At 25.3% G+C, this 15,753-nt stretch overlaps 1 protein-coding gene across 1 annotated transcript; it reads left to right on the forward strand.

Moving 5' to 3' along the window:
* Positions 1-5,684: 5,684 nt before the first annotated feature.
* LOC135129051 (WD40 repeat-containing protein SMU1) lies at positions 5,685-15,696 on the forward strand. Its single transcript, XM_064056131.1, has 9 exons — positions 5,685-5,837; positions 5,893-6,103; positions 6,144-6,258; positions 6,308-6,726; positions 6,789-7,012; positions 7,063-7,164; positions 15,083-15,266; positions 15,324-15,476; positions 15,533-15,696. Exons 1-9 carry the CDS (start codon positions 5,812-5,814, stop codon positions 15,629-15,631), a joined length of 1,533 nt encoding a protein of 510 aa, XP_063912201.1. The 5' UTR covers positions 5,685-5,811; the 3' UTR covers positions 15,632-15,696.
* Positions 15,697-15,753: the final 57 nt, after the last annotated feature.

Genomic DNA, 15,753 nt, shown 5'->3' on the forward strand with positions numbered 1-15,753 from the left:
CAAATCGAAAAATGGAAAAATTAAAAATTGAAATCTCGAGATACTCAGATCGAAAAAATGCAAAATTCAAAAGTTAGAAAATCGAAAAACTGAAGAAACAAAAAAAGACTTCAATTTCTTTTGTTCAATCGCCTAGGTAAGTTGCAGTTTTATGTTTATCAAATATGAAAAAAAATTTTGACTCGAGGTGGTCTTACTTCAGAAAATATGCTACGAAACGTTTCTTTGTAAAATACAAATAAAACTCTGTAAAGGTCCAGCAAGTTCAAATCTGCGTCCACTCATGAACGACTCAGTTTTTTTCTTTTAATTTCAACAAAATCGACGTTTCATGACCCCTAGAGTACAAAAAGGTGATCTCTCGTTTCCGTCTGTCTGTCTGTCGTCTGTGTCGATTTTTATTAGACACGTAATCTTCGAAACCACTGGACCGATTGTTATCAAATTTTGTATATATATTAGGACATCGTGTAGATGATGAAACGCTAACCAAAATTTGGACACCCACCAAATGGATGACGTCATCTCCAGAAGATTTATTTATATTTATTTCGTTGAAATTGTATTATTTTCTTCCTAACTTTTTTGATAGATTTATTCTTTTTTAGTATTACTATTTTTTGTGATATATATTACTTTTGTTCTTTGTAGATTTCCTGTAATTGGGTCTGTAACCTATTTTGAAATACACCATTTTTTTATTATTTATTTATATTTATTTCAAAAATTTACAACAGTTTCTAATTTTATAAAATAAGGTACTCCTGAACTTGTGGTGTATGAATCCGTGATGAGTTTTCACCCTTGACATCCAAATTTTTGGAAAAAATGAAAATTGAACGAATAACAACATTTTGAAATTTAACTCTGCTTTTTCAACTTCTCGACTATTAAATTTTTCAGTTTTTTGTTTTGCAATTTCCCAAGTTTGTCATTCTTCGAAATTCCAGTTTTTGAAGTTCCTGATTTTTTATTGTTCATTTTCCCGATTTTTGAATTTTCATTTTCTGGAATTTAAATCACAAATTTTGTTTTTTTCAATGTTTCTTTGGATTTTATAATTTTTCGTTTGTTCAATTTGTTAAATTTTCATTTTTTGATTTTTGGATTTCTAATTCTCCGTTTTTCAGATTTTTTTAGTATTTAATATTTTGATTTTACAATGTTTCGATTTTACAATTTCGTTTCTTCAATTTTTCAAGTTCTTGATTTCTAATTTTTAGACTTTCAAAGTTTTCATTTTATACTTTTTCCTTTTTTTCATTTTTAATTTTTCAGTTTCACAGTTTTGCAATTTTTCCATTTTTTTTTATTCGAAAAGTTAAAAAGTCGAAATTCGAAAAACTGAAGAAACGAAAAATTGAGACATTGAAAAATAAAAATCGAGAAGCTTACCAATCGAAAAAAATTCGAGAAATTGGAAAGAAGAAAAAAAAGGAACCTCTGGATTCGATTCGCTTTTTCTTGGAAAACCCAAAAATTGTAAAATCGGAATAATGAAAATGTTTTAAAATTGAATCAATTCAATTGATAAATGGAAAAATTTTAAAATGTTAAAATTGAAAAAATGATATTTTTTTATAATTATTATTGCATATTTAAAACGAAAGCTAGAAAAATTGCAAATCAAAAATTGAAAAATCAGAAAACTGAAAAATCGAAAAATTGAAAATGAAAAATTGCAAATCGAAAATTTGAAAAATCCAAAAATTGAAAAATTTCACATTGAAAGAAACAAAATTCAATTTTTCAAATTCTTGATTTCCAATTTTTAATTTTTTTTTCATTTTTGATTTTTCCGTTTAACATTTTTACAATTTTTTCATTTTGTTGATTCGAAAAGTTAAATGGCAAAATTAACACTAAAAAATTGGAAAAAATTGAAAAATCGAAAAATTGAAAAATCGAAAAATTGAAAAATTCAATTGTTAAATTAATTCAACTGATAAATGAAAAAAATCTAAAATGTTAAAACTGAAAAACTGATAATTATTTTAAATTATAGGAGTAATTATTATCGCATATTTAAAACGAAAACTAGAAAATTGCAAATCAAAATTAAGAAACGTAAAAATTCAAAAATCTAAAATTTGAAAAATTGAAAAATTGAAAACTGAAAATTGCTAATCAAAAATCTGAGAAATCCAAAATTAAAAAATTTCAAATTGAAAAACAAAATTATAAAATCAAACCATTGAAAAGCCGAAAAATTGAAAAAATAAAAAACCGAAACGAAAAACTGCAGACATGAAATTTGAAAAATTGAAAAATTAAAAACTGAAACCTCGAGAAATTTTAAATCGAAAAATTACAAAATCTAGGAACTGAAAAAACAAACAAAAAAAAATAGAAAAACGAAAAATCGTAAGTTGAGGAAACTTAAAACCGAAAAAATTAAAATTTAAAAATTATGAAATCGAAATTTTGAAAAATTAATCCAGTTTTTCATTTTTCGATTTCTCAATCTTTCGTTTCCTAAATTCTTCAGGTTCTTGTTTTTTATTGTTCATTTTCCCGATTTTTTAATTTTCAGTTTCTCGCCTTTAAACCGCAATTTTTATTTTCTTCAATGTTCCTTTGGATTTTATAATTTTGTAGAATTTTCAATTTTTGGTTTTTCAGTTCATCGATTTTCCAATTTTGGAGATTTTGGATCTCCAATTATCCGATTTTCAGATTTCCTTAATAATCAATATTTCGATTTTACAATGTCTCGTTTTTTCGATTTTACAATTTTTCAGTTTCTAAGTTTCTCAATTTTTAATCTTTTGATTTTTTAGTTTTTCGTTTCTTCAATTTTTGAAGTTCTTGATTTACAATTTTTAGACTCTTGAAAGTTTTCGTTTCATATTTATTCCTTTTTGTATTTTTGATTTAAAAAAAAAAACGAAACACTAAAAAAATCGGAAAAAATTGAAAAATCGAAGAACTGAAGAAACTAAAAATTGAAACATTGAAAAATAAAAATCGAGAAGCTTACCAATCGAAAAAAAATCAAATCTTTAGATTCGATTCGTTTTTTTTTGGAAAACCCAAAAACTGTAAAATCGAAAAATGATATGTTTTTTAAATTATAATTATTATTGCATATTTAAAACGAAAAATAGAAAAATTGCAAATTAAAAATTGACGGAAACTGAAAAAACGAAAAATTAAAAAATCTAATTTGAAAAGTCGAAAAACTGGAAATTTGGAACATCCAAAAATTGAAAAAAAATCACATTAAAAATAAATATAGGTATAAAATCAGAACATTGAAAGACCGAACAAATAAAAAATAAGGGAACCGAAAAATTGAAGAAATAAAAATTTGAAAAATTGAGAAATTAAAAATTGAAATCTCGTGAAAATGCAAATCGAAAAATTTTAAATCTAAAAATTGAAACATCCAAAAGTTGGAAAATCGAAAAACTACAAAATTTGAAATTGAAAACTAACAGTTGCACATCGTAAGATTGAAGAAACAAACAATTAGTCGAATAAATGAAAAAAAAAACAAATCCAATACTTAAAAAAATTAAATAAGTGAAATATTTTAGAACTTATTATTATTACATATTTAACATGAAAACTAGAAAAACTGCAAATCAAAAATTGAAAAAACGAAATATTAAAAAAATTAGTAAAACTTGAAAAATCGAAAAATTAAAAACTGAAAAATGACAAATCGCAAAATGAAAAACCCAAGAAATGAAAATTTCACTTTGAAAAAAAAATTATAAAATTAGAACATTGAAAAAGCGAAAAATCGAAAAAATAAAGAAAATGAAAAACCAAAACGAAAAGTTACAAATCGAAAAATTGAAGAAATGAAAATCTGATAAATCGAAAAATTGAAAAATGCAACATTGAAACCTCGTCAGCTTATTTTAAATCTAAAAACTGAAACATCCAAAAGTTGGAAAGTCCAAAAACTGAAAAATTTGAAAATGAAAACACGAGTCTTGCATATCGTAAAATTGAAGAAACAAAAAAAATGAAAAATTGCTAATCAAAAAATTGAAGAAACGAAAACTTGAAAAAATTAAAATTAAAAGTAACCACAAAAAACTATAAAATCGAAAGTAGAATCATTGAAAAATAAAAAAATAAAAAACCGAAACGAAAAATTGCAACTCGAAATATCCAAAATTTGAAAAATTCAAAAGTTAAAAAATTGAAAAAGCGAAAAAAAAACTTGAAATCTCGAAAATTTGCAAATCGAAAAACTGAAGAAACAAAAAAAAGCCACGGAATTGTCATTGTTGCCACTGGTTTATACTTTATAAAGGTAATCAAAAAACGAAAATCGCAAAAAAAATTATAATATCTTAAGGAAGCAGGATTTGTTGGGTGAGGGAAGTGTATTGTGTTACCAACAAGAGCGACGAAAAAATTCACGTATAATCTCACCTTTAAAAATCTACAAATCTACACATATGTCAAAAATGATTTTGCTAAGTTGTCGTTTATCAAACAATGTGCCAACGCAAATACCACAGATCGAGAAAAAAAGTCGTCCAGCAACCACTGAAATTTAATGCCAAAAAGTTGCAATGTCAACAAAAACAAATTTCATGGCCTACTAACCGACTTTTTTTTCGATCATGTGGTACATTTTTAAAATGCATTTGTAATTTTAGAAGAAAACGTCAAAATATGACGTCGTCATAGAAAAATCAACAACATTAATCGAAGAAAAAACACGAGTGCTCGATACAGTGCGAGAGGAGGACGTGAAAAGTCGCCCCCCGTCCAGACTTTCCAGAAGTAGTTCTCTGAGAATGAAGAAAAGTCCGTCGACACCTCGTCCACCCTGGAAATTCTAAGTCGGAAGAAATAGTCAGTAAATAAAGAAGTGCCTTCAGGAATCTGCACTTAAATCGCTAAAAAACCGAAATTTCAGAAAGATTCCTAAAAGCACTTCAAACAAAACAGCAAACCATGTACATATTTATTTTAGTAGCTAATTCTAAAATAAAAACTCCTCAGTTGTTAGTAAAATATGATTGTTGTAGAACATTGTTTTTTTCAGATATAGGAAAGTGTATGATTTGTGGCGTCAGTATTTTAATTTAAATGTTACCAATTTGAGTATCAAAAACCCTATATATTAGAAGTAACACATGACAGTCAACAGACTAGTACTTACAGTAAAATATTAGATTTGATGTTTACACTTTTATACAAATATCAACTTTTTACACAAAGCTTCCATAGGTAAAGGCTGTATGTACAGTAGAGTTAAAAGTAGACACAAAAGGGTATGCAATTCATCAAATTGTCAAGATACCGAGTAGGCCAAAAACTATTTTTTTAGATAACGCTTTAGAATCAAAAGTGCCCTTTTGTCTCTGCTAATTTACATAGAAGTTGTATCCAATCATGCGTACATAAATCTTTATATATCCTTATATACCAATAGATATATTAACGTCACGTGTAACCCATATGCCATATTTATTAAACTCTAATATTACTCATGCATTAATTATATACTCATTTCTTGTTATCAGAAAAAATATATAAAATAGTCATCCGCTAAAAACGATTGCTCTTTATTTAGACGAAAAAATCTTAGCACGGGTGTGTTTGGTGGCCTCTGATTTATTTCAAAACGACAATAGTTTGAGCATTTCTGGTTTGCCATCTGTCAAAAGTCCCTATAGCACTAAGTTAGGGACTTTCCAGTGGTTTGTGTTTGTGTTGTCAATTTTACGCTGTCGGCTGTCAATTGTATTTGTTGTTATTACAACAAAAACACCTTTTTTGTATAAAAAAAAATCATAATTAGTCGTTTTAATAACCACTTGCGCTACAAATTACGCAACTATGTCTATTGAAATCGAATCAGCGGAGTGAGTATCGAACTTAACCTAAAAACGACTTTTATTTTGTCGCTTCGAATTTTAGCGTTATTCGTCTGATTCAACAATATTTAAAAGAATCAAACCTACTTCGGACGTTGCACACCCTCCAAGAAGAAACGGGTGTTACTTTGAATACCGTGGACAGTGTGGACGGTTTTTGTGCAGACATAAATAACGGCCACTGGGACACAGTTCTGAAAGCAATCCAGTCTTTGAAACTCCCGGATAAAAAACTAATTGATTTATACGAACAGGTAAACTTTTTCATAGTTACATGGTCACAATCTCTTTTAGATTGTTCTAGAACTTATTGAACTACGAGAATTGGGGGCCGCCCGCTCGTTGCTTAGACAAACGGACCCCATGATAATGATGAAACAGAACGAGCCGGAACGCTACATCCACTTAGGTAAAAAACACACACAATTAACGTCATAATTGTGTGTTTTTTGTTATAGAAAATTTACTGGCGCGTTCTTATTTTGACCCACGAGAGGCATACCCAGATGGTAGTAGCAAAGAAAAACGTCGAGCTGCCATAGCTCACGCCCTTTCAGGCGAAGTTTCCGTGGTGCCGTCGTCCCGTCTTTTGGCTTTATTGGGACAAGCGCTGAAATGGCAGCAACATCAAGGGTTGCTGCCCCCAGGCACCACTATCGATTTGTTTAGGGGAAAGGCGGCTATCAGAGACCAAGAGGACGAACAGTTCCCTACACAAATGGCCAAACAGATTAAATTCGGGCAAAAGTCGCACGTAGAGTGTGCCCGGTTTTCTCCAGATGGCCAGTATCTTATCACTGGGAGCATTGACGGGATTATAGAAGTCTGGAATTTTACAACAGGGAAAATTAGGAAGGATTTGAAATATCAAGCACAAGTAAGAGTTATCTAAAATTGAAAATGTTGTACATTTTTTTTTATTTTAATGATGATTTGTAGGAAAATTTTATGATGATGGAACACGCAGTCTTGTGTATGGCTTTCTCCCGGGATAGCGAAATGTTGGTTACGGGATCTCAGACCGGGCGAATTAAGGTCTGGAGAATCAGTTCTGGGCAGTGTTTGAGGAAAATTGAAAAAGCGCACTCTAAAGGAATTACGTGTTTGCAGTTTTCAAGGGATAATAGTCAGGTTTTGAGTGCTTCTTTTGATCATTCAATTAGGTATTTTGTAAACGTCCACGAAATTTTGTGATTTATGGTTTTATTTGTAGGTTGCATGGGTTAAAGTCAGGGAAAATTCTGAAGGAGTTTAGAGGGCACACGTCGTTTGTTAATGAAGTCATTTTTACTCAGGATGGTCACAACGTTTTGAGGTGATTTAATTATATTTTTACGACTGTTACTTTTATGTTTTCGCGACGTTTCATGGCTCCTAGAGTACGAAAAAATAGGTCTCCCGTTTCCGTCTGTCTGTCTGTCTGCCGTATGTGCGAGTTTTTATTTGGCAGATAATCTGTCAAACTACTACAACAATTAGATGATGTCATCTCCAAAATTTACATTAGTAAATATTTAAATTTTATAATTAAAATACAAGTTTATATGGTTTATGAATCGCATTCGTTTTGTTTTATTCGACTTTACAATTTTTCAATTTAGCAATTTTTCGATATTACAATTTTTCACTTTATCAATTTTTAATTTTTCGATTTTTGGTTTCATAATTTTTTTTTAATTTTTGATTTTTATTTTTAATTTTAATTTTCTTAATTCTGTATCATTTGTATCACAATTTTCCGTTTTTTCAGTTCCTGAGTTTTTCAGTTTTTAAAATGTCTCAATTTTACATTTTTATAATTTTTCAATTGCACGATTTTCCGATTTTATTAATTTACAATATTTCGATCTTAACAATATTTCATTTTTTGCAATATTTAATTTCCTCAATTTTTCAGTTTCTCAATTTTTAATTTTTAGATTTTTCAATTTGTCATATTCTTCATTTTCATTTTTCACTTTCCTGATCGTTTTTTCATTTTCTTTTATTTTTCAATTTTTCAATTTTTATTATGTTTCAGTTTACCAATTTTTCGATTTTACAATTTTTCTCTTTATAAATTTTTAATTTTTTGATTTTTCAATTTTTGGCTTCCTCAATTTTTTAAGTTCTTGATTTTAATTTTCTTAATTTTGTATCACAATTTTCTCTTTATTCATTTCCTTTGTTTTTCAAGGTTTCTTTCGGTTTTATAATTTTTCGTTAATTTAATTTTTCAAAATTTTCTATCTTTGATTTTTCATTTACCCAGTTTTTAAATTTTTCAATTTTACAATTTTTGGATTTCTCAATTATCCGATTTTCTGATTTCATTAATTTTCAATATTTCCTTCTTTCACAATATTTCGTTTTTTCGATTTTTCAGTCTCTCAATTTTTAATTTTTAGATTTTTCAATTTTTCAAAATCTTGAATTTCATTTTTCACTTTCTTGATTTTTTAATTTTCATTTTCCCGATTTTATATTACAATTTTTTGTTTATCCTTTTTTTTTCAATTTTTGGTTTCCCCAGTTTTTTAAGTTCTTGATTTTTATTTTTAATTTTAATTTTCCTAATTTTGTATCACAGTTTTCTTTTTTTCATTTCCTTCATTTTTTCGTTGTTTCTTTCGATATTACAATTTTTCATTTATTTCATTTTTAAAATTTTCAATCTTTGATTTTTCAATTCCTCAGTTTTTCAGTTTTTAAATTTTTCAATTTTACAATTTTTGGATTTCTCAATTATCTGATTTTCAGATTTCATTAATTTTCAATATTTCGATTTTAACAAAATTTCATTTTTTACAATATTTCGATTTTTCAATTTCTCAATTTTTAATTTTTTCAATTTTTCAAAATCTTGATTTTCATTTTTCACTTTCCTAATTTTTTAATTTCCATTTGCTCGATTTTTTATCATAAATTTTGGTTTTTTCATCCCCTTTATTATTTTTTCAACATTTCTTTCGATTTTGTAATTTTTCAATTATTCATTTTTTCAAAATTTCTATCTTTTTTTATTGTTCCTCGGTTTTCCAATTTTTAAATTTTTCAATTTACCAATTTTTGGATTTTTCAATTATCCGATTTTCCGATTTCTTGAATTTTCAATATTGGGATTGTATACTTAGTTTTTTCGATTTTTAAGTTTCTCAATTTTTAATATTTTGATTTATCAATTTTTCGTTTCTTCAATTTTTCAAGTTATTGATTTCTAGTTTTTAGATTTTTTAGTTTTCATTTTATACTTTTTCCTTTTTTTAATTTTTTATTCAATTTTGCAATTTTTCCATCTTTTTTTAGTTCAAAAAGTTGAAAAACGGAAAAATTAAAAATCGAAAAACTAAAAAATCCCAACGAGATTGAAAAATCTACAAGCTGAATAAACAAAAATTGGAAATTGAAAAAGTGGAAAAATCGAAGCATTGGAAGAAAATTAAAAAACTAAAAATCAGGAAACTTTGAAATCGAAAAAAATTAATGAAACTAATCGAAAAATTAGAAAACCCAGAAATTGTAAAATTGAAAAACTATAGAATTGTCGAAACATTGAAAGTTTGAAAAATTGAAAAATCGAATAAATGAAAAAGTTTTAAAATACAATAATTGAAAATGGAAAAATTCTAAAATCGTAAAATTGAAAGTGAAAATTTTTTTAGAAATTATAATTATTATTACACATTTAAAATGGAAATTGAAAAATCGATAAACTGAAAAATGTAAAATCAAAAAAATAAAAAATCTAAAATTGGAAACCGCAAAATTGAAAAATCCAATAATTCGAGAATTTGATACTGAAAAAAGAAAAAACCGAAAATTTGAAAGAATTAAGAAAGTAAACCAAATCAAAAATTAAATAAATGAAAAATTTTAAAATCAAAAAATTGCAAAATCTAAAAATTAAAACTTGAGAGTTACATATCGTAAAATTGAAGGAAAAAAAAGAGTAATTAAAAAATTGAAGAAACGAAAAATAAAAAAAAATAAACAAAAAGCAAAAAAATTATAAAATTGTAACATTGAAAAGTCGAAAAAATGAAAAAATCGCGAATCGAAACATTTAAGAAACGAAAAATTGGAAAGAAGAAAAATGAATTGAATCGAAAAATTACAAAACCCAAAAATTGTTGTAAAATCGAAAAATTATAGAATCGTCAAAATTGTAAAGTCGAAAAATTATATTATTGAAAGATTGGAAAATTGAAAATCGAATAAATGAAAAAGTTTTAAACTCCAATAATTGAAGAATGGAAAACTTCTAAAATCGTAAAATTGAAAAAGTGAAAATTTTTAAAAATTATTGCAAAATGAAAACTAGAAAAATTTCAAATCAATAAATTGAAGAAACGAAAAATTGAAAAATCAAACTGAAAAAAGGAAAACAGAAAAAACAAAAAATTCAAAAAATTAAAAAATCTAAAATTGAAAAATCAAAAAACTGGAAAATACAAAATTGAAAATTTCGCATTGTAAAAAGAAAAAACTTGAACATTGTAAAACCGAAAATTTGAAAAAATTAAGAAAATAAACCGAATCGAAAAATTGAAGAAGTGAAAATTTGAAAAATCGAAAAATTGCAAAATCTAAAAATTGAAGCATTTAAAAATTAAAACTTGAGAGTTTCATAGTGTAAAATTGAAGAAAAAAAATGAGTATGTAACAATTGTAACGAAAAGAAATTGAAACAAAAAACAAAAAAATTATGACGTAACATTGAAAAGTCGAAAACGTGGAAAAATCGCAAATCAGAAACGAAAGATTGAAATTTGAAAAACTAAAACCCGAGAAATTTTAAAATATGTAGATAAAATTAATTAATCGAAAAATTGAAAAACCCAAAAATTGTAAAATCGAAAAACTCTACAATTGTTAAAATTGTAAAGTCGAAAAATTATAACATTGAAAGATTGAGAAATTGAAAAATCGAATAGATGAAAAAGATTTAAAATCCAATAATTGAAAAATTGAAAAATTCCAAAACCGTAAAATGGAAAGTGAATTTTTTTAAAAATTACAATTATTGTTGCACATTTAAAATATAAACTGAAAAATGTAAAATAAAAAAAAATAAAAAATCTATTTTTTAAATTTTTCAATTTTACAATTTTTGGATTTCTCAATTATCCGATTTTCTGATTTCATTAATTTTCAATATTTCGATTTTAACAATATTTCCTTTTTTCGCAATATTTCGGTTTTTCGATTTTTCAGTCTCTCAATTTTTAATTTTTAGATTTTTCAATTTTTCAAAATCTTGAATTTCATTTTTTACTTTCTTGATTTTTTAATTTTCGTTTTCCCGATTTTATATTACAATTTTTTGTTTATCCATTTTTTTTCAATTTTCAATTTTTCGATATTACAATTTTTTCCCTTTATCAATTTTTAATATTTCGATTTTTCAATTTTTGGTTTCCTCAGTTTTTTAAGTTCTTGATTTTTATTTTTAATTTTAATTTTCCTAATTTTGTATCACAGTTTTCTTTTTTCATTTCCTTCATTTTTTCGTTGTTTCTTTCGATATTACAATTTTTCATTTATTTCATTTTTAAAATTTTCAATCTTTGATTTTTCAATTCCTCAGTTTTTCAGTTTTTAAATTTTTCAATTTTACAATTTTTGGATTTCTCAATTATCTGATTTTCAGATTTCATTAATTTTCAATATTTCGATTTTAACAAAATTTAATTGTTTACAATATTTCGATTTTTCAATTTCTCAATTTTTAATTTTTTCAATTTTTCAAAATCTTGATTTTCATTTTTCACTTTCCTGATTTTTTAATTTCCATTTGCTCGATTTTTTATCATAAATTTTGGTTTTTTCATCCCCTTTATTATTTTTTCAACATTTCTTTCGATTTTGTAATTTTTCAATTATTCATTTTTTCAAAATTTCTATCTTTTTTTATTGTTCCTCGGTTTTCCAATTTTTAAATTTTTCAATTTACCAATTTTTGGATTTTTCAATTATCCGATTTTCCGATTTCTTGAATTTTCAATATTGGGATTGTATGTATACTTAGTTTTTTCGATTTTTAAGTTTCTCAATTTTTAATATTTTGATTTATCAATTTTTCGTTTCTTCAATTTTTCAAGTTACCGATTTCTAGTTTTTAGATGTTTTAGTTTTCATTTTATACTTTTTCGTTTTTTAATTTTTTATTCAATTTTGAAATTTTCCCATCTTTTTCTTAGTTCAAAAAGTTGAAAAACGGAAAAATTAAAAATCAATAAACTAAAAAATCCCAACGAGATTGGAAAATCTACAAGCTGAATAAACGAAAAATTGGAAATCGAAAAAGTGGAAAAATCGAAGCATTGGAAGAAAATTAAAAAACTAAAAATCAGGAAACTTTGAAATCGAAAAAAATTAATGAAACTAATCGAAAAATTAGAAAACCCACAAATTGTAAAATTGAAAAACTATAGAATTGTCGAAACATTGAAAGTTTGAAAAATTGAAAAATCGAATAAATGAAAAAGTTTTAAAATACAATAATTTAAAATGGAAAAATTTTAAAATCGTAAAATTGAAAGTGAAAATTTTTTTAGAAATTATAATTATTATTACATATTTAAAATGGAAATTGAAAAATCGATAAACTGAAAAATGTAAAATCAAAAAAATAAAAAATCTAAAATTGGAAACCGCAAAATTGAAAAATCCAATAATTCGAGAATTTGATACTGAAAAAAGAAAAAACCGAAAATTTGAAAGAATTAAGAAAGTAAACCAAATCAAAAATTAAATAAATGAAAAATTTTAAAATCAAAAAATTGCAAAATCTAAAAATTAAAACTTGAGAGTTACATATCGTAAAATTGAAGAAACGAAAAATAAAAAAAAATAAACAAAAAACAAAAAAATTATAAAATTGTAACATTGAAAAGTCGAAAAAATGAAAAAATCGCGAATCGAAACATTAAAGAAACGAAAAATTGAAAATTGAAAAACTAAAATCGAAAAAAATAAATGAATCGAAAAATTGGAAAGAAGAAAAATGAATTGAATCGAAAAATTACAAAACCCAAAAATTGTTGTAAAATTGAAAAATTATAGAATCGTCAAAATTGTAAAGTCGAAAAAATATATTATTGAAAGATTGGAAAATTGAAAATCGAATAATTGAAAAAGTTTTAAACTCCAATAATTGAAAAATGGAAAACTTCTAAAATCGTAAAATTGAAAAAGTGAAAATTTTTAAAAATTATTGCAAAATGAAAACTAGAAAAATTTCAAATCAATAAATTGAAGAAACGAAAAATTGAAAAATCAAGCTGAAAAAAGGAAAACAGAAAAAACAAAAAATTCAAAAAATTAAAAAATCTAAAATTGAAAAATCAAAAAACTGGAAAATACAAAATTGAAAATTTCGCGTTGTAAAAAGAAAAAACTTGAACATTGTAATACCGAAAATTTGAAAAAATTAAGAAAATAAACCGAATCGAAAAATTGAAGAAGTGAAAATTTGAAAAATCGAAAAATTGCAAAATCTAAAAATTGAAACATTTAAAAATTAAAACTTGAGAGTTTCATAGTGTAAAATTGAAGAAAAAAAATGAGTATGTAACAATTGTAAAGAAAACTAAATTGAAACAAAAAACAAAAAAATTATGACGTCGTAACATTGAAAAGTCGAAAACGTGGAAAAATCGCAAATCAGAAACGAAAGATTGAAAATTGCAAAACTAAAACCCGAGAAATTTTAAAATATGTAGATAAAATTAATTAATCGAAAAATTGGAAAGAAGAAAAAATGAGTCGACTCGAAAAATTGAAAAACCCAAAAATTGTAAAATCGAAAAACTCTAGAATTGTTAAAATTGTAAAGTCGAAAAATTATAACATTGAAAGATTGAAAGATTTACAATCCAATAATTGAAAAATTCCAAAACCGTAAAATGTAAAGTGAATTTTTTTAAAAATTACAATTATTGTTGCACATTTAAAATAAAAACTGAAAAATGTAAAGTAGAAAAAATTAAAAAATCTAAAATTGAAAAATCGTATGATTTTTTAATTTTTTGTTTCCTCAATTTTTCAACTGCTTGATTTTTATTATTTTTAATTTTTATTTTGTCAGTTTTATTTCACAATTTTTCGTTTTTTCATTTCCTTAATTATTTCAAGGTTTCTTCCGATTTAATAATTTTTCATTTATTTAAATTTTAAAATGTTCAAACTTTGATTCTTCAATTCCTCGGTTTTCTATTTTTTAAAATTTTCATTAATTTTCAATATTTCGACTTTTCAATTTTTCAAGTTCTTGAATTTTATTTTTCATTTTCCAGATTTTTTATTGTCATTGTCCCAATTTTATATCACAATATTTTGTTTTTTTCATTTCCTTTATTTTTTCTACAGCGTGTTATTGAAAGGTACGTACAAAATAAAATCGGCAAGTGGTCTCGAAGTATGAGTGCTAAAAGTATTAAAATTTATGTCCAAATTCTTTGTACGCCTCTGATAAAAAGATCACCTTTCGTTTCTACAGCAACATTTAGTCTTGACAAAAGTTTTATTGTTGCAGTTACCTATTTATTCTTCAGTAGCGTCTAAAAAGTTGGATAAGGGTTAATTTTCCCCTTATAATTTTGATAACACAAAATAAGTTTTTCAGACTTCTTAGACTTCGTGAATAACAATCAGTTTTATTGTACGTACCTTTCAATACACCCTGTATATTTCTTTGGATTTTGTAATTTTTCGATTATTCATGTTTTCAAATTTTCAATCGTTATTGATTGTTCAATTCCTCGGTTTTCCAATTTTTAAATTTTTCTTTCAATTTAGCAATTTTTGGATTTTTCAATTATCCGATTTTTTAAATTTTCAATATCTTTTTTTAAATATTTCGGTTTTTTTTGTTTCCGAATTTTTAATATTTTGATATTTCAATTTATTGTTTCTTCAATTTTTTGATTTCCAGTTTTTAAATTTTTCAAAGTTTTCATTTTATACTTTTTCGTTTTTTTCATTTTTTATTCAATTTTGCATTTTTTCCGTTTTTTATAAAATCGGAACATTGAAAAGTCGAAAAGCTGTAAAAGTAAAGAAAATAAAAAGCCAACACGAAAAATAGCAAATCGAAAATGAAAAATTGAAAAGTCGAATAAATGAAAAAGCTTTAAAATCCAAGAAATGCAAAATGGAAAGATTCTAAAATCGGTAAAACCGAAAAAATTAAGAAGGAATGAAAAAATTAAAGAATAAAAAATTTAAAAATTAAAAATTAAATTTTTTTTTAGTGCTTCCTCTGACGGCACCGTTAAAGTCTGGAGCATCCGAGCCGCCGAATGCATTAACACATTCAAAACACTGGGGGCGGGAGACATAACTGTAAACAACATCCACAACTTTGCCAAAAATCCAGAACACTTCGTGGTCTGTAACCGCAGCAACACCGTAGTTATAATGAATCTCCAAGGACAGGTAAGAGATCAAACAATCAAACACAGTTTGTGATTTTAATTTAACGACTCATCGTAGATTGTGCGGTCATTTTCAAGCGGTAAGCGAGAAGGGGGCGATTTTGTGTGTTCAACAGTTTCACCCAGAGGTGACTGGATTTACTGCGTTGGTGAAGATTTGGTCCTGTACTGCTTTTCCACAAATTCTGGAAAATTAGAAAGAACGCTAAATGTAAATCTTCTCCGAATTTCATAATATTATTTTTTACCAACATTTTTTTTTCATAGATCCACGAAAAAGACGTAATTGGCATTGCACATCACCCCCACCAGAACTTAATTTGTTCGTATAGTGAAGACGGACTTGTGAGACTTTGGAAACCATAAATTTTATATTTATAATAACTAATAATTAGTGTAGATTAAGAAATAAAGTAATAAAGAATAACTAACTAGTGACATTTATTTATACCCTATTTACGATACTTATCGCCGCCACTGCTCACAAA

The sequence above is a fragment of the Zophobas morio genome, unplaced genomic scaffold, assembly GCF_036711695.1.
Source record: "Zophobas morio isolate AGI-343-1 ecotype UQ-CSIRO unplaced genomic scaffold, CSIRO_AGI_Zmor_V1 ptg000014l, whole genome shotgun sequence".
Classification (NCBI taxonomy): domain Eukaryota; kingdom Metazoa; phylum Arthropoda; class Insecta; order Coleoptera; family Tenebrionidae; genus Zophobas; species Zophobas morio.